At 40.1% G+C, this 19682-nt stretch overlaps 1 protein-coding gene across 2 annotated transcripts in view; it reads right to left on the bottom strand.

Moving 5' to 3' along the window:
* Positions 1-9662: 9662 nt before the first annotated feature.
* LOC138949393 (serine/threonine-protein kinase N2-like) overlaps positions 9663-19682 on the bottom strand; it is a 104366-nt gene continuing 94346 nt past the window's right edge. For both annotated transcript variants that reach the window (XM_070321206.1, XM_070321205.1), the window contains 2 exons: positions 11299-11358; positions 9663-10423 (listed from right to left, as the gene is read on the bottom strand). In XM_070321206.1, coding sequence (XP_070177307.1) covers positions 10280-10423; positions 11299-11358 — 204 coding nt within the window. In that variant the 3' untranslated portion in view covers positions 9663-10279. The remainder of the gene's footprint in view (positions 10424-11298; positions 11359-19682) is intronic.

Here is a 19682-nt window from a genome sequence, read left to right as displayed (position 1 = left end):
TGTTGAGGCTACGCTAACCAGGAGACCGGCTAACCAGGAGACCGGCTAACCAGCGGACCGGCTAACCAGCGAACCGGCTAACCAGCGGACCGGCTAACCAGCGAACCGACTAACCAGCATACCGGCTAAGCAGCAGCAGCAGAGATAAAGCTAAGTGCACCATGTCGTACGCACCCCGTTGACCACCGTTGTCTTTTCGTATCTATGATTTCATTGGAGTAGTGACAACGTGGGGTGTGTGACACCTGCACGAACTAGAGCTTTTCGAACAGAACATTCTCATTTCGACTGTATTTACACGGGTTCAGCGTGTTACTATAATTTTCTACATAGTACTGGCATTTTGTCAGTGAACACTGGTTTTTTACGTGTTGAGAACGTAAAAGGAACATATTTTGAGTGAAGGCTCGAGGGAGGTGGAGAGTTTATACATAAACAGGCGTCTGAAACTTATACTTTTGTTGACTCTATTTAATTGTATGCCTGCGAGAGTGGATCGTGGTGTGGTTAGTTAATTAGTAGTAATTAACCGGTTCATAATCACCTTGAGTGATATATTGAAACGTGACACTGTGCATTGTCGCAATTACACGATATGCGTGTACAAGCTTGCAGAAAGACAGGGAGAGAGAGTAGGTGCTGAGAGAGAGAGAGAGAGAGAGAGAGAGAGAGAGAGAGAGAGAGAGAGAGAGAGAGAGAGAGAGTGAGTGAGAGAGAGATAAATTGAATTGAATTGAATTGAATTGAACTGAATTGAATTTTATTTAACAAGGATTAAGATTGAACGCTACGCCTTTTCTTACAATCTGTCCTTGGGACAGAGAGAGGGACAGAGAGAGAGAGAGAGAGAGAGAGAGAGAGAGAAAGAGAGAGAGAGAGAGAGAGAGAGAGAGAGAGAGAGAGAGGGAGAGGGGGAGGGGGAGAGATAGGGTAGAGAGAGAGAGAGAGAGAAAGAGAGAGAGAGGGAGAGAGAGAAAGAGAGAATATGAGAGAGCAATTGAATGCAAACAGTATTTCAAATCCTCAACAAGCAAAATTGTTATTATTCATGTACATTAAAATTGACACTGTGTATTGTATCAATTGAACTGCAAAATGTGTCAAAATGTTAATAACTGTACACTTAGGTATTGCTTGTACAAATATCAGTGCTGCTCCTGCCTATCTGAGGTTATTACTCATCTGATTTTTTCACCTGAAACTGACTCAAACGTACTGACCATTGAATTTGAACTCACTCATCAGATAACCAAAACCTGCATGAAATGTCAAGTTACCTGAATGTTAAAGAAACCACATTTTCTGTACAAAAAACAAGGCTCCATTACAGAAAACATTTTTCAGCAAGAAAAATGCTACACGTTTGTACTACAGGGTCATTTTACCTACAAAATATCTGTCATAGTTAATCCTTGGGAATAAGCAAATTACATGTATGCTGAGGTATGATTACGTCTAACATGTTGAAGAATTATGGCTTTCATTTCACAAACACTTTTCTTCAACACTGAAAGTAACATCACCGTTTCATTACAGGACGATTCTCAATCTCACTCTCTTCCATGTCGTATTTACTCGTTCGTTTGCACAAACACAAAATCAAGTCAAGATATTCAGATAAGATAGACGTCCTATTTTCTCAGCCGTTCACATAAAATTTAAAAAAAAATTCTGCTAGAAAAAGTTGATTAGGTCACAAAGACACTGGCTGGTTTTAGGCTTCCAATATCACAATGACAGTCATACTCTTGCTTTCTGCCGACCTTCCAGAAAGGCCGGCATTTTCTTGTGCTTAAAAGCCCCACCTTTATCCTCCGTGAAAAATATGTTCCTTCATTAGCAAAATTATTTGCACCTGTGTTATCGTTACAGGATACCAAGGCAACAAGGCTCGTGTTGCATAATACATTGTTATTCTGTGCGTATACTGAAACAACACAACCATTCACGTTCATCCACACAGATCTCCGCAATCAACAAAACTGTCCACATTTCTTAGAAACTTTCTTTCTTTGGGAACATCATGTGAGAGAAATAAGGATTAATTTTCAGTACGGAAAGAGTCGAATAGACAGGAGGGCCACATTTGAATATTCATTGCTTCTACACATGATTTAATGCCATCAGTGAACGGGAAACACTAGAAGACATTTATGTTTTGAATGGGAAACTTTTTGTATTTTGTTGTCTTTTGTTGGTAAAGATCTGATGCCTTCAGCGGCTAGCTTTAACAGTGGGGCTTACATAATATAGATGGTTCACTCTGTGTGTGTGTGTGTGTGTGTTTGTGTGTGTGTATTTGCGTGTGTGTGTGTATATTTGTGTGCTTGAGTAAATAAAATCTGTAACATTCTACATGTATTACAAATAAAATTAACATATTGTTTAGTCTGGATTACACATGTAATTTAAGACACACTAATCACATTATGCATGCGAATTTCAATAACGTTTATGACAAAAAGTGCCCTCACCGTTTAAAGCATACCCCACAGTACTTACGCCAGTCTTTGCAAAATGCAGTGTTTATTGCATTGAAAGTTAAAAAAAATGTTTTGGCAACGAATATATCACACAGTTACCAGATATATTTTCAGAAGTAGATGTCACAAACTCTAAAACAGAATAAAAATAAAAATTCAAAACAGTCTTCATAGCTGTTTTGTGTGTGTGTTAAATTAGTTTTTTTAATGGCAGTTAATGCCCTTTAAAGGGATACAGGATTCAGAAAACTGGAAACGTGTGTTTGTGTGTGTGACAAACTGAATGTGTGTGTGTGTGTAAGTAGACCAGTAGTACAGTATACTTACACTCATTTAAATCAACCTAAGGCTTAATTTTAGCGTTTCATGCATAAGAACAGAGTAACTCTGGTAAACCAAATGTGCAAAAATGAAAAAAAAAAAAAAAAGAACTCTTCACCGTCCAACACTTTTGTTAAGAAACTATTCCACATTCCATTTTCCATATTCAAAGAATTCTCAGCAACATAAAAGGAGCATTAAAATGGGGAAGTAAATTTAATTGACTGAATGTACTGAAATACAGAGATATTCTATTGTCAGTGTACTGTACAAATGTATACATCATTAAGAGTCGCACACATGCATCTATACATTTCTTCTTCTTAGCTTGCAAGATGGCAAGAACACACACACAACATTATGTTCTGTCTCCTCCTTTCTCTCTCAACCAGCACACACAGGCTTACACTCAGTTACACACAGAACCATACTTCACATATGGAGAAGAAAAAAAAATCAAAGAAAAACGGTGATGATTATTACAAAGCCCCTTTTTGTGTGAGCATATTATACAGGTACACAAGAGCCAGTCCATAAACTCAAAAGTGCTGATGAAAAAAAAAGAAGAAAAAAAGTATGTACACAATATCATAGTTGAACACCATCGCATCAGCCTAGACTACAGCGCAACAACCTTTATGAGGCTAGTAGGCGAGTGCGCCAGTGAGTAAGATGTCTTCCAGTGTCAAGATGTCCTCCTTCTCCGCTAAACCATCTTGTAAATTGCCATACATTCTTCCAGGCTGTTATCTACAGTAAAAACATCCGTTTACTTGGACACACACTCAAAATCTACTGCCTGGCTGCTTCCTCTGCAAAATGTCTCTTCTTTTTTCCCTCAATTAATTTCGTAATTGACGCCATTTAGTATGTACACAATATACTGAATAAATGTTGTAACTGACTCTAATAGGGGGATCTACCGATGACCACAATGGGAGGCCATTTTTGCAGCATCCCTCGCTAGATGACTGCGATGCTCAGGAAGTCACATGCAGAAGATAAAGTATAAGTAACTGACACCTGCGCCATCTGCAAAATTAATTCTGCCCAAAATTCCAACTCTGCAGAGGAGGCTACAAAGTTGTTGATATGTGGTATGTGACCAAGTGGAAGGATGACCCTATCCCATGTAAAAGCCTGAAGAAATGTGCAGTGTTTTACATGATGGTTGACACAGGAAGGACGATATCTGTAAAGATATGCAAGCATCACGGGCAAGTCTTGGTACATGTACAATTAAGCCTCTTCGCACCTTGGGCGCTTCAGTCACAACAAAACACGGTATATTTATTTCATGCAGTCGTAATATGGAATGATACAGATATGAGTGTGTTTCTCTACTGAGTCAGGCACTCCTACATGCTTCTTGTGGTAAAATCCACAAATTTAATTTGTAGGAAACGGTTATCTACACATAATATGAACATTGCTATTTCTTGAAATGCAAAGGAGGTGTTGCTTTAACGGATGCCAGAAGACTGACGTGAGGTTTTACTTATTTTAAAGTCATGTTGGCTTGTGTATGACCAGGAAAAGTATATGTTTCATTGGCTTAACCACCCCTGGAAACTTCGCTTTCAGTCAACACAAGTACTTTTGGCATCAAAAGCTGTTTGAATTCATCATGGAAAAAATAGAAAAATAAAAAATAAGAAGCTAGCTGCTGAGGTGAAACAATGACTTTACCATCACAAAGTCACTGAAAACAAAAGAAAACAACACCCTATGATCCAGACCAAATTCCACACCTGGAAAGTATGATGAACGCTTTGAATTTGAACCTGTCGACAGAAGATGATCTTACATCGAAAACAAACACACACACAGTCTACCAGATAACTATTTCCACGCTCCAATTATTGCACAAAAACCTTTCCATTTGTTTCAAATGCATCATCACAACATACAAGAAAAACCAGAATCAAAAGTGAAACAGTCTACAAACTCATCATCTCCACCTGCACCCTACCCTTAAATCATAACTATGATTGCTACATAACTATGATTGTTACATAACTATGATTGCTACATGAATTTGATCAATCTGTCCATGATTAATTTTGATAACATCTGTTTATGATTTGATAAATCAGAGAATCAGTTCTTATTATGGCATTCCATAGCAATTATTCATCGCATAGATTGCAGTTCTGTCAAATCTGCATTAGGACAATCATGAATTGCTGAATTTTTTTCCGACCTAAATGGGGCAATATTTACGTGCAAGAAAAGTTTGAAAGAGATGGAAACATTTGGCTTAAATTCACATCTGATTTTTTGCACTGTAAAATTTTGGTGTGATAGGTTATTTCTCATCTCTGCCAAGTTGTGCTGTTAGTTTGTATTAGCTTTCATTTCAATAATGTTAATATTAGTTATCGTTAGATTTGACTGTGATATCAACATTTATCAGTCTGAATGTCTCGAAAAGCTGAATCATATCAGATCGGGGCGAAAATGAGCAGCCGATTTAAACAGTTCGCACCTGCATGAACCATTGTCCACCCTTCTTAGTCGTAGCCATACAACATCAACTACAAAAAAATCAGCATCTTTTTCAGTAACTGTTTCTTTTTCCCAGACAAAATAAGGCATTTAAAATGAAAAAAAGAACAAAAATATACGGTTGAAACAGATCACAAACAAAGGCTAACAAGTTCAGTGGAGTTGGAAGGAACAGCGAAGAATGTCCCAGTTACTTCATCAGTCGTAGACTTTTTGACTGTGCGATTTGGCAATTCTGAACAATGGCAGGAACTGAAGTGCGCCAGGCTGTATCAGTGAAGTCCTCTGGCTCATTTTCTGCGCCCAAGAAAGCTTTCAGGTATTTGTCGGTGTCGACGGACTGCATAATGTTGTCGAATCTCAGTCCCGCTGAGTGCAGACGACGCATCCAAAATGGCGTCCTTCGACGGCGCTGTGACTGTGTGAAAGATGCTGATTTTTTTGTAGTTGATGTTGTATGGCTACGACTAAGAAGGGTGGACAATGGTTCATGCAGGTGCGAACTGTTTAAATCGGCTGCTCATTTTCTCCCTTTTTGTGAGTGATGTGCGCTGAAACACTGCAAGAGATCTCAGTTTTCTGAGTACTGGTACTTTCAAGGTCAGCTTTGTTTATGGCTGTTCCAACTACCTCAGTCGGTAAGATTGTAACATTCTTTTCTACTACTTCTCTGTTCAAGCTAGGTGGGAAAAGTTTGTTTTTATTCATTGCACAGCTTAAACTTACTGATGTAATTACATTCCTTTTATAAATTTGTGATTTAAAAAAATGGGAGACATTTGTTTCCTTCAAAATTAAAATTGATAAACTACTTCCTGCACGATATCAAATTCACTGGGAACTTCCTGCGCGATATCAATTGATATACAGTTCCTAGTTGACCAATGACAACAGCTGTTTTTGTCATGTGATCAGTTAAAATGCGATAGGGGAAGACCGGGGCTAGTCCGCCCTCGGGGCACATCCGTCTTTGTCTGTTTATTCTTACGTTTGCACCTTTTAGTCATTCACACCATGTGAGAGTGGTGTCCCTTCTTCCCGCCATATCCTGCAGAAGTTCAGAGGTTGCGCGCCCATATATCGTGAGTACAGATCACACAAAGTGTTTTTCTTCATTTTTGTAACATGAATGCATAGGAGTTGACTTAGGTTTTGATGCATTACCTCTGAGAACAAATACTTAGTCTTGGTGTCGAGTGAAAGTGCGTTAATTAAGGTCGAGTTCTGAAGAAAGTTTTGCTTCTTCCTTCCCATGTTGTGCTCGCTATCTGGCACTAGAGTTGCCTGCCCGTGCGGGAGCAAGTCCGCCTATTTGTCATGGGGCATGTTCGCCATGAAGAATGTGCAGGTGTGGGGAACAGTCCAGTTTACATCTGCCATAACTGTGACTCTGATGGTGACTCCATCTATTCTCGATGGTAAAGATTGCAGATTCATGTCTAAAAAAGACTGACGCCGATTTGTGTTACATTCTTTCGACATTCTTTTGTATTTTGTCATTGGCATTTTTGAACCTAAATATTGAAGGGAATTAAAAAAGCTTTCCCACTGATCGGGTGCTTGTTTGACTGACTGTGTGTGCGTGCGTGCGTGTGTGTATAAAGCTTGCCCACTACTAGTCTTGTACCTACTATGGGATGAGAGCGGCGGACTTGCCCCACCCTGTAGGCGGACTTACCCCGACTTGGGGCAAGTTCGCCTACGTTAGGGTAGGTCTACTTAAAGCAGTATGTACAACAAATGTTCATGCCCACATAAAAACTGTCTGCACATTGATATCAGCTACACATTTGTCTTGATGTAAAATAAAAAATCAGTCTTCTAGTTCATCAAACTCGCCAGTTATGCTACCAAAAGCATAAAAGTAGGCGGACTAGCCCCGGTCTCCCCTAAACACTTTTTTTAAGTAAAAACAGCAAGACTTGCTTTCACTCCAAAAAAAAGTTGAAAAAAAAAAGACAAAGAGTGAAAGAGAAGAAAGGTCAACAGGTGACTAGTAAATGCCCGTTCATGGATTTAAAAAAAAAGAAAAAAAGAGGCTAACCTAACCTACTAAGGCCAACAACAAAAAAAAGTCTGTTTACGGTAACATAGGCAAAACAAATAGGGTCCGTAGGTCGGGAATTTTACCAGACAGGCCCTGGATTGGAACCCACAGGGAAAGAGAAAAGTTGGGCGGCCAAAGCAGACCTGGAAAAGATCAATTGAAAGTGAGGCAAAGGCAGCTGGCACGACATGGCCCCGACTGAAAGGAGCTGCCCAGAACCGGGTGCGTTGGCGAGGAGTTGTTGCGGCTCTATGCTCCACAGGGAGTCTACAGGAATAAGTCAAGTAAGTCAAGGTCGGGAATTTTAAATTTCCCCCCCCAAAAAAAACCCATATTTTTAAGTTATTTTGCCAATAAACTATTCCCCCCCCCCCCCCCCCCCCCCCCAAATGCCAAAAAAAATTCTAGGGTCACGCGAAAAAAATACCGTAAACAGACTTTTTTTTCTTTTAGCCTAATCATAGCTCTCAGTGCAGTGGACAGGTGGAAGCCGTACTTGCCTTGCATAATGTACATACATGGAATTGATGTTGAAGTTTAGTGGGTCAGTCATTGCTACAGATCAAACGTCACACACAGTCGTATACAAAAACTCGGGTAGCTTACTTTTAAAGTAAATACAACTCAACAAAATAAACACAATAAACAGAACCATATCAGAAAGGTAAGGAATTGTGTGTTACTCCCCTGTTATTCAATACAAAACAACCACTGAACCATATGTAACCGTGTGCCGAAACACTACGATCACCTCGGGAAGCGAAGTGCAATCAAACAGGATTGAAAATGTTAGGGCTAATTTGTTAGCCCTATAAAAACTGTTATGCAAACCCGAAGGTTTCCATGAACATACAGACAATCGGAAACCACCAGACCCCATCACAAACAGAACTCTACAAACCACAGGTGTTGACTTTAAAGGCCAACAACCCAGGTGCAGAGTCCGTTGCGAAAGGAGCGGTAGCCTCCCCTGTCACACATAGTTATGACTGTCAAATGAGTACAGTGGAACCACCCCCTTAAGACTCCCTTGGGCGGGGAAATAGCTCAGTTGGTAGCGGCGCTGGCTTCAAAACCAGTTGTCGCTATCGGCGTGGGTTCGATCCCCACGTTCGGCGAGGGATTTTTTCCCCAGAGTCAACATCGTGCAGCCTCTCCTCGGTGTCCGAACACCCCCGTGTACACACATGTGCTTGATAAAGAACCCAAGTTCACAGCGAAAGTCTCAGGGCTTGGAAACATGAATACAAGCATGCAGGGGAAAATAAAATATGGGTAGCGCCGTATACTGTATGGCAGCTCGCTTTCCCCATGGAGAAAGCAGCCCGAATTTCCATGAGGGTAACCTCACAGTACTATATAAAATTTTATCCTTATCCTTTTTCAAGACCTATAAAACTTTAATTTTCCTGTTTTCCCGATTTGTTCATAATGAATGTAAACTCACCTGCATTTCAAGACTCCCTCCATTTTTAAGGCTGACATAGTCCTATTTAATTAGTTTAATTACTTCCAGGGCTTTTCCCATCGTTGCGGGGATGTATAAATTAAGCTTCCTGCAAAGTTTTAGGTTTGAAGTCCTTACCAATTACGAGAAATAATTAATTCTTTATTGCTATGTTTAGCAACAGTTCTCCAGGACTTGGGCTATTTTTAGACCGTCAACACAGACAGTACAGCTTCGTCAATCCCCGCGTGAAGGAAATCGCTCACCTTCCACGTGCAAAACGTAGTGATATTGACACGCCAGATTAGCGCGGTAGCGTATTGTGCTAAGCAGGAAAGCGCGCTTTTCTGTATTCTTGTTAACTTCGCAAACATTCACTTTCACTTTGAGACTGTTCTGTTTACATTCGACACTATCAACACCACTTTGCAATACTGAAATAATTTTTTCTGTGTTCAAAAGCTACAGCCAATCGTTATTATATCCCCTTAGGTACAGTTTTATAACATTATTGGCACATGTAAACAATAGGAATTAATTAATGAACGCTACGATAAGGGCAGCCTTTAAGGCCTGCTTTTCTCACATTTTTGGGGGGTCTCAAAAGGTGGGGTTCCTCTGTATTTTCTGTCTGCTAGGTATACAGGTATTGCAGCTATACAGTGCAAACAGGAGTACGTGTACTTGCTTTAATCAAGTGCAGGGCAATCTCTCGAATTCCTTTGTCTGATTTTGCGGTAGCTTCAGCCTCATCTCCTCAAAAACAACATCAAACAATGTCTAATATCCTGCTGAAGTAAGGAGGGACTGAGCTGTTACCACCCCACCACCCCTCCCTGACATCACCCTCCCCCTACCCAGATCCTCATTTCTCAGATTTTCTGTCAATAATGTCGGTACAATTACTCCCATTTCAACACTGTTTCTCTTTTAACATCTCATATTCTCTCAGATTTTGGCGTTCTTAAAAGAATGGTTCCACTGTAGGTCTTTCTCCTGCGTTGAAACATCTTTGTCTCCGTGTCACTTTCATCCGAATTCACACTGACGGCAGTCTGTAGGCCTCTGTCTAACTCACACTGACGGCAATCTGAAGGCCTCTCTATATCCCAGCACCCAGTGCAGATTTTGCTGTGGGAAACAACGAAGGCAAGCATCTGTCTTCAGGAGACCAAGCCTTGTTATAGTAGAAGGCCACAGAGCTACATTTAGCGTTGCCAGCACGAGAAACTAGAGCTACATCTGACGCGCGCCGATGTTGGCATTTAAGTCAGCCTGTGTGATAAAAGTGCCTGTACCTTCCTGTTCCTGGATAATTCACAATCCACACATCCCAAAGTCAGACTGTTCTAGGCACACACACACACACAACACTGCGGTTTAACCACCTCCGTTGTCAACACACTTCCAAATCTCTGCACCTAGACGGGCAGAAAGGGGGGTTGCCTAGCAACAGGCAGAAGTGGCAAGAGGTCAGCACCAGTCGGCCATGTAGGTGAAATCTCGGAAGAGCCGCTGGTCGTCGTTGTTGAGTGGCCGGCGTTCTTTGGGCGGCGTGAGAATGGGACGCTCTTGCGTGAACTCCTCGTCAAAGTTGCTCACGTCCTCCATGTTTCGCTGAAACACGCAAGCAATGCATTTCAAGCTGGGATTTTCCTGAATGTTAGCAAATGATTCAGCTCAACTAAGCACAAAGAAGAATCAAAACTTCTTCTTTTGCGCTCATTGGCTGCATCTCCCACGTACGCTTCTGTTTTTACGAATGAGCGGATTTTCACGAGTATGACCGTTTTTATCCTGCCATTTTAGGCAGACACACTCCGTTATGGAGGAGAAATCAGTACACTACACTGTGGTACCTTCCTTCCTGTGCAAACTATCATGTAAGCAGACCTGGGAACCCCTGTTTTGCACTTGGAGTATTCTCAAACAAACTTGGTGTATTTTCTTAAAAATGAGCTTACTCCACACAACATTTTAAACATCCATGATTCAAACATGCTTCACACGCGTCCGTCGCACCGTTAATTAAGTTTACCAATACAGTTAAAACAAATGCTTCTTTCAATGTTTACTGACAAAAACTGTAGTCATGTGTCAAAACACTGGATCGGCTTCGGAATGTCTTTGTGAAGAAAAGTAGTCCAGGAATTCTCTTGTCGTATTTTTTTGTCACTGACTGTACTGATCGTATTCTAGACAACCATGCGTACAAAATACGGCGAAATCGTATGGGTTCCCAGGTCTGTGTAAGCGTTAACAGTTCTGGCCAAGCGCAAAGCGAACACTTCCACGTGGAAATATACCAATTCAACCTCAATTTAACACTCCCCGCTTTGGAGGCCACTTTCTCAGAGCTTCTGTTCATCATGTTTTCCACTATCTCTAATTTTCACCATCAAATTAAAAATAATCCAAACAGCTCTGAATATCAGGTTATACTTTACACATAATTTCATGGTTTCTCCGCCCTAATCTGCTTGAATACTTACTATCGTAGGTGTAAATGGAGGTTTGACCTTTTTCGTCAGGAGGTCGTGCCAGTTTACATTCTGTGAACAAACGAAAAGAAAAAAACAATTATTCATTCTGACAGCTCATCATTTGTAATTCTTCACAGAAAAAGAAACACAGCTGACAATGGCCCATGAATACATACAGAAAGAAATACATGTACTCGCCAGTTTATGTTTTCTTTGACGTTTTAATCACCTTGCTCTCTGCTTTGAAATTTTTTCTTACTTACTAAATATCTCTCAGGTATGCCAAAAAACTTTTCCCAAGAGAGAGAGAGAGAGAGAGAGAGAGAGAGAGAGAGAGAGAGAGAGAGAGAGAGAGAGAGAGAGAGAGAGAGAGAGAGAGAGAAAGAGAGATAGAGAGAAAGAGAGATAGAGAGAGAGAGAGAACGAGACACTTTGAGCATCAACATTTATTGATTGCAGCTGTGTTCTCCTTTGGTTGGGTTTATTTCACTGAATGCCAACACAATAATGTCATCAGTTGTATACTATGCAACAAAAGTGAAGTTACTTGAACAATTCACCACATCAACTGAAAGTTGCTCAAATTAATAAAGCTAGCAAGGTTTAAAGAAACACCCCCCCCCCCCTCCCCCCCTCCCTCCCCCCCTCCCCCCCTCCCTCCCCCCCCCCCCCTCCCTCCCCCCCCCCCAAGGAACACATCAAAACGGTACAAAAAAAGGCCTGATAACATAAGGAATCTATCTCAAGTGACTCAAAAATTATGTAAAGCACAAACTATTTACACACTCTACGATAAACAAAATATGTTTACCAAGATGCATAAATAAGCTTCAAACGAAAACCATTCTCAAAACAGAAATAAAAAATGCTGGTTTGTAATCACACTTCAAACACTTATTCAAACAAATAAACACACAGATTTGTGTGTGTGTTTGTGTGTATTTCTGTGTGTGTGTTTGTGCGAGTGTGTGTATTTCTGTGCGTGTTTGTGTGAGTGTGTATTTCTGTGTGCGTGTGTGTATTTCTGTGTGCATGTTTGTGTGAGTGTGTATTTCTGTGTGCATGTTTGTGTGTGTGTGTGTATTTCTGTGTGCGTGTACATACATGCGGGCATGTACATGGTGCAAGTGTATGTGCGTAGGTGGTGTGTGTGCGCGCGCTCATGCGTGTATGTGTGTGCAGTTTAAACAGAAAAATGATTAATATCAAATATCAAATACATCCAAAATACCTGCAGATCACACAGAAAACAAGAACACAAATCATGAACGAATTAGGTCAAACAACAGAATACAGTTTTACACTTTGTATAACATAATCGGGGGCACAATAAACTAAGGGCTGTTGTCTGCGTTCCTGGCAAATTTGACAAATGCAGGTTAGGATGTCTCCTAAATCCTTCTGTGTCAAATGAACACGACAGCGGCACATGTACAAACAAACATGCCCACAACACAGCTTCATCAGCAGCGGCACACGTTCACAAACATGCTGTGTCTGTCCATCTTTGGAAAAAAACCAGAACATAAACATAAAATATTCGCAGCTGTTCTAAATTGTGTGAACTTTTGACCCCAGGCAGAACATCGACATCGCAGAATAATGAAAGACTTTTGGGGTATTTTGGTAATATTTTATTTTCCTTTAAAAATGTCTTCAAGAAAATTCGGTCTGCTCATAATCTCTGTGAGTTTGGTATCATTGTCGTCCACATGCATGCACATGGGGGTGTTTGGTAACCTGGAAGAGTCTGCACCAAGTTTATACCTCTTCCAACTTCTTCTTCGTTCATGGGCTGAAACTCCCACTTTCACTAATATTTTTGCGCAAGTGGATTTGTACGTGTATGACCGGTTTTACCCTGCCATTCAGACATATGCCGATTTCAGGGGAAGCATGCTGGGTATTTTCATGTTTTCTTAACCCACTGAACTCTGACATGGATTACAGGATCTTTTCCGTGCGCATTTGGTCTTGTGCTTGCGTGTACACACGAAGGAGGATAAGGCAATAGCAGGTCTGCACATAAGTTGACCTGGGGGGATCAGAATAATCTCCACCCTTAACCCACCAGGCCCGTCCGGGATTTGAACTCACGATCTTCTGATTTGGAGGCCGATGTCTTATCTACTACGCCCGTCTTGGGACTAAATTACTTGACAAGACCCAGGTTTGAACCCACGCCTATACCGATGAACTGGTTATAAAGCCAGTATGCTGTCTTCCTGTTGCTCTGCATGGCAAGATGTCTGTAGATGGGAAACTGGAGCTAAGAGGGCAGTGCCTGTTGCTCTGCATGGCAAGATGTCTGTAGATGGGAAACTGGAGCTAAGAGGGCAGTGCCTGTTGCTCTGCATGGCAAGATGTCTGTAGATGGGAAACTGGAGCTAAGAGGGCAGTGCCTGTTGCTCTGCATGGCAAGATGTCTGTAGATGGGAAACTGGAGCTAAGAGGGCAGTGCCTGTTGCTCTGCATGGCAAGATGTCTGTAGATGGGAAACTGGAGCTAAGAGGGCAGTGCCTGTTGCTCTGCATGGCAAGATGTCTGTAGATGGGAAACTGGAGCTAAGAGGGCAGTGCCTGTTGCTCTGCATGGCAAGATGTCTGTAGATGGGAAACTGGAGCTAAGAGGGCAGTGCCTGTTGCTCTGCATGGCAAGATGTCTGTAGATGGGAAACTGGAGCTAAGAGGGCAGTGCCTGTTGTGAAGAAGGTTACTGCACTAGATTAAGAGTGGAAAATACGCTAAAAACATTTCTCTTCCCACTACCAAACCTAAATACTCCAAGGTATACAAATCCTACTTTTGTTTAACAAAAAAAGGGTACACTAGCTGAATCAGAAAAAAACCTAAAAAAAACTACTTGTCTAAAGGACAGTTCTATTGTCCAAGGTAAAGAATTCAAGCCACAAGGATTACATAAAACTGAAAATCAATACTTTCCTGAAAAATCTGAAGGCAAAGATTTCATCATTCCGCCGACTATGAAGTAAAAAATACAGCGTCTAAGAATACTGTTTTTCCCACCACTCAAAAGCAGCTTCATACCAAAACCGTTAATTCTGAGCAATTAAAAATATCACTGCCTGAAAGAAGAGCTGTATAAAACGAGAGACAAGCTTCTTAAAACTACAAAAAAGACAACCCACACTCTACAGTAAATACGAGATAAATGCATCGAACCCAAGGCAGAAAATGCTATATCATTCATACGCTGGACCTAACCATCAGGCATGGGAAATCCAAAATAGAAAAAAATCTGAAAATAGGCCAAGGTCCAGGGGCCGCCTAGGCCCCGGCAGGGTACAGGGGCAGAGCCCCGTTGGGGGGACCAGGAGGGCAAAGCCCCCCGGAAGGAAAACGAATTTTAGCATTTTAAACCAATATTTTGATAGTTCTTGTGAAAGCAAATAATGGCTAGAGAGACAATAGTATACATATCATTTGATTTACCCTTTTTTTTGCCGCAGACAATTTTTTCTTTTTGCTGAAATGTAATTCCTTTTCACGGAAATCCGTGGACAATTCCCATGCCTGAACCATGATCTTTATTTCAGGTAAATATTGAAACGCACACCTATCTCTAAAGTATGGAGGTATGAAATGTGAGATATAAGAGAGGGCTATAAATGTGTATACGCGTGACCTTGCGTGTGAAAGTGTGTGCACTTGGGATCATGCTAAATGTGCCGTGCTTCAGTGATTAAAAACAATCCTTAGCAAGAATCAAGGCTTTGGATCACTATACTCTCAAAATTGACAAGCCAAAATACCTACACTTTATACTTTGAGAATGAAAAAAGTCCACACGAGTAAAGGGAATTACAACAACGTATCTATCATGGTTTGTTGCATCAAGTCAAAAACACACAGGTTAAAAATTAAAATTAAAATTAAAAAAATCCTTTACAAGGATGTTGTCTCAACATGCAGATATCTGACCACCTACACTTCCCTAAACAAAAAAGAACCCCAATTTGTTTTGGAAAGCATAGACCCCCCCCCCCCCCCCCCCCCTCCCAATCTCTATCCCCTCATCTACCTCTCCAATTTTTCTATCCCCACGAACTAACTGGTAAAGGGAAATTTCATACTCAGTGCTATTCTTATTCTTCCGTTATAACGCCAGACATCGTCTCAAGGCCAGAAATAAATATCCCAGCCACAATTTCACACCCACCCAGAGCTTTCAGCGCACCTCTCTTTCAATGTATTAGTCTTTGAGAGCACAACTTATTTCCAACCAACACTTGCTATATTCAGAAACCCCTCACTCAGCCTTTCAAACAGGCAAAACATCACACAGGTACCAACACTAGCTTTAGAAAATCGGCACAGAAAAAATACACGATCCAAAACTTAATATTTTATAAAACTTGTGAGTGAAGGTAGTACAGTGGAACCCCCTTTTAAGACCCCCTCCTTTTTAAGACCTTGTTTTATCAGACTTTCTGTTCATAACCTCTGTACAATTACCCCCAATTTAAGACTCCCCCCTTTTTAAGACCTTGTTTTATCAGACTTTCTGTTCATAACCTCTGTACAATTACCCCCAATTTAAGACTCCCCCCTTTTTAAGACCTTGTTTTATCAGACTTTCTGTTCATAACCTCTGTACAATTACCCCCAATTTAAGACTCCCTCCTTTTTAAGACCTTGTTTTATCAGACTTTCTGTTCATAACCTCTGTACAATTACCCCCAATTTAAGACTCCCTCCTTTTTAAGACCTTGTTTTATCAGACTTTCTGTTCATAACCTCTGTACAATTACCCCCAATTTAAGACTCCCTCCTTTTTAAGACCTTGTTTTATCAGACTTTCTGTTCATAACCTCTGTACAATTACCCCCAATTTAAGACTCCCTCCTTTTTAAGACCTTGTTTTATCAGACTTTCTGTTCATAACCTCTGTACAATTACCCCCAATTTAAGACTCCCTCCTTTTTAAGACCTTGTTTTATCAGACTTTCTGTTCATAACCTCTGTACAATTACCCCCAATTTAAGACTCCCTCCTTTTTAAGACCTTGTTTTATCAGACTTTCTGTTCATAACCTCTGTACAATTACCCCCAATTTCAGACTCCCTCCTTTTTAAGACCTTGTTTTATCAGACTTTCTGTTCATAACCTCTGTACAATTACCCCCAATTTAAGACTCCCTCCTTTTTAAGACCTTGTTTTATCAGACTTTCTGTTCATAACCTCTGTACAATTACCCCCAATTTAAGACTCCCTCATTTTTAAGACCTTGTTTTATCAGACTTTCTGTTCATAACCTCTGTACAATTACCCCCAATTTAAGACTCCCTCCTTTTTAAGACCTTGTTTTATCAGACTTTCTGTTCATAACCTCTGTACAATTACCCCCAATTTAAGACTCCCTCGTTTTTAAGACCTTGTTTTATCAGACTTTCTGTTCATAACCTCTGTACAATTACCCCCAATTTAAGACTCCCTCCTTTTTAAGACCTTGTTTTATCAGACTTTCTGTTCATAACCTCTGTACAATTACCCCCAATTTAAGACTCCCTCGTTTTTAAGACCTTGTTTTATCAGACTTTCTGTTCATAACCTCTGTACAATTACCCCCAATTTAAGACTCCCTCCTTTTTAAGACCTTGTTTTATCAGACTTTCTGTTCATAACCTCTGTACAATTACCCCCAATTTAAGACTCCCCCCTTTTTAAGACCTTGTTTTATCAGACTTTCTGTTCATAACCTCTGTACAATTACCCCCAATTTAAGACTCCCTCCTTTTTAAGACCTTGTTTTATCAGACTTTCTGTTCATAACCTCTGTACAATTACCCCCAATTTAAGACTCCCTCCTTTTTAAGACCTTGTTTTATCAGACTTTCTGTTCATAACCTCTGTACAATTACCCCCAATTTAAGACTCCCTCCTTTTTAAGACCTTGTTTTATCAGACTTTCTGTTCATAACCTCTGTACAATTACCCCCAATTTAAGACTCCCCCCTTTTTAAGACCTTGTTTTATCAGACTTTCTGTTCATAACCTCTGTACAATTACCCCCAATTTAAGACTCCCCCCTTTTTAAGACCTTGTTTTATCAGACTTTCTGTTCATAACCTCTGTACAATTACCCCCAATTTAAGACTCCCTCCTTTTTAAGACCTTGTTTTATCAGACTTTCTGTTCATAACCTCTGTACAATTACCCCCAATTTAAGACTCCCTCCTTTTTAAGACCTTGTTTTATCAGACTTTCTGTTCATAACCTCTGTACAATTACCCCCAATTTAAGACTCCCTCCTTTTTAAGACCTTGTTTTATCAGACTTTCTGTTCATAACCTCTGTACAATTACCCCCAATTTAAGACTCCCTCCTTTTTAAGACCTTGTTTTATCAGACTTTCTGTTCATAACCTCTGTACAATTACCCCCAATTTAAGACTCCCTCCTTTTTAAGACCTTGTTTTATCAGACTTTCTGTTCATAACCTCTGTACAATTACCCCCAATTTAAGACTCCCTCCTTTTTAAGACCTTGTTTTATCAGACTTTCTGTTCATAACCTCTGTACAATTACCCCCAATTTCAGACTCCCTCCTTTTTAAGACCTTGTTTTATCAGACTTTCTGTTCATAACCTCTGTACAATTACCCCCAATTTAAGACTCCCTCCTTTTTAAGACCTTGTTTTATCAGACTTTCTGTTCATAACCTCTGTACAATTACCCCCAATTTAAGACTCCCTCATTTTTAAGACCTTGTTTTATCAGACTTTCTGTTCATAACCTCTGTACAATTACCCCCAATTTAAGACTCCCTCCTTTTTAAGACCTTGTTTTATCAGACTTTCTGTTCATAACCTCTGTACAATTACCCCCAATTTAAGACTCCCTCGTTTTTAAGACCTTGTTTTATCAGACTTTCTGTTCATAACCTCTGTACAATTACCCCCAATTTAAGACTCCCTCCTTTTTAAGACCTTGTTTTATCAGACTTTCTGTTCATAACCTCTGTACAATTACCCCCAATTTAAGACTCCCTCGTTTTTAAGACCTTGTTTTATCAGACTTTCTGTTCATAACCTCTGTACAATTACCCCCAATTTAAGACTCCCTCCTTTTTAAGACCTTGTTTTATCAGACTTTCTGTTCATAACCTCTGTACAATTACCCCCAATTTAAGACTCCCCCCTTTTTAAGACCTTGTTTTATCAGACTTTCTGTTCATAACCTCTGTACAATTACCCCCAATTTAAGACTCCCTCCTTTTTAAGACCTTGTTTTATCAGACTTTCTGTTCATAACCTCTGTACAATTACCCCCAATTTAAGACTCCCTCCTTTTTAAGACCTTGTTTTATCAGACTTTCTGTTCATAACCTCTGTACAATTACCCCCAATTTAAGACTCCCTCCTTTTTAAGACCTTGTTTTATCAGACTTTCTGTTCATAACCTCTGTACAATTACCCCCAATTTAAGACTCCCTCCTTTTTAAGACCTTGTTTTATCAGACTTTCTGTTCATAACCTCTGTACAATTACCCCCAATTTAAGACTCCCTCCTTTTTAAGACCTTGTTTTATCAGACTTTCTGTTCATAACCTCTGTACAATTACCCCCAATTTAAGACTCCCTCCTTTTTAAGACCTTGTTTTATCAGACTTTCTGTTCATAACCTCTGTACAATTACCCCCAATTTCAGACTCCCTCCTTTTTAAGACCTTGTTTTATCAGACTTTCTGTTCATAACCTCTGTACAATTACCCCCAATTTAAGACTCCCTCCTTTTTAAGACCTTGTTTTATCAGACTTTCTGTTCATAACCTCTGTACAATTACCCCCAATTTAAGACTCCCTCATTTTTAAGACCTTGTTTTATCAGACTTTCTGTTCATAACCTCTGTACAATTACCCCCAATTTAAGACTCCCTCCTTTTTAAGACCTTGTTTTATCAGACTTTCTGTTCATAACCTCTGTACAATTACCCCCAATTTAAGACTCCCTCGTTTTTAAGACCTTGTTTTATCAGACTTTCTGTTCATAACCTCTGTACAATTACCCCCAATTTAAGACTCCCTCCTTTTTAAGACCTTGTTTTATCAGACTTTCTGTTCATAACCTCTGTACAATTACCCCCAATTTAAGACTCCCTCGTTTTTAAGACCTTGTTTTATCAGACTTTCTGTTCATAACCTCTGTACAATTACCCCCAATTTAAGACTCCCTCCTTTTTAAGACCTTGTTTTATCAGACTTTCTGTTCATAACCTCTGTACAATTACCCCCAATTTAAGACTCCCTCCTTTTTAAGACCTTGTTTTATCAGACTTTCTGTTCATAACCTCTGTACAATTACCCCTAATTTAAGACTCCCTCCTTTTTAAGACCTTGTTTTATCAGACTTTCTGTTCATAACCTCTGTACAA

This window comes from Littorina saxatilis, linkage group LG15, assembly GCF_037325665.1.
Source record: "Littorina saxatilis isolate snail1 linkage group LG15, US_GU_Lsax_2.0, whole genome shotgun sequence".
In the NCBI taxonomy this organism is placed as follows: domain Eukaryota; kingdom Metazoa; phylum Mollusca; class Gastropoda; order Littorinimorpha; family Littorinidae; genus Littorina; species Littorina saxatilis.
Note: the sequence above shows the minus strand (reverse complement) of the source record. Positions and strands in the feature narration are given on the sequence as shown.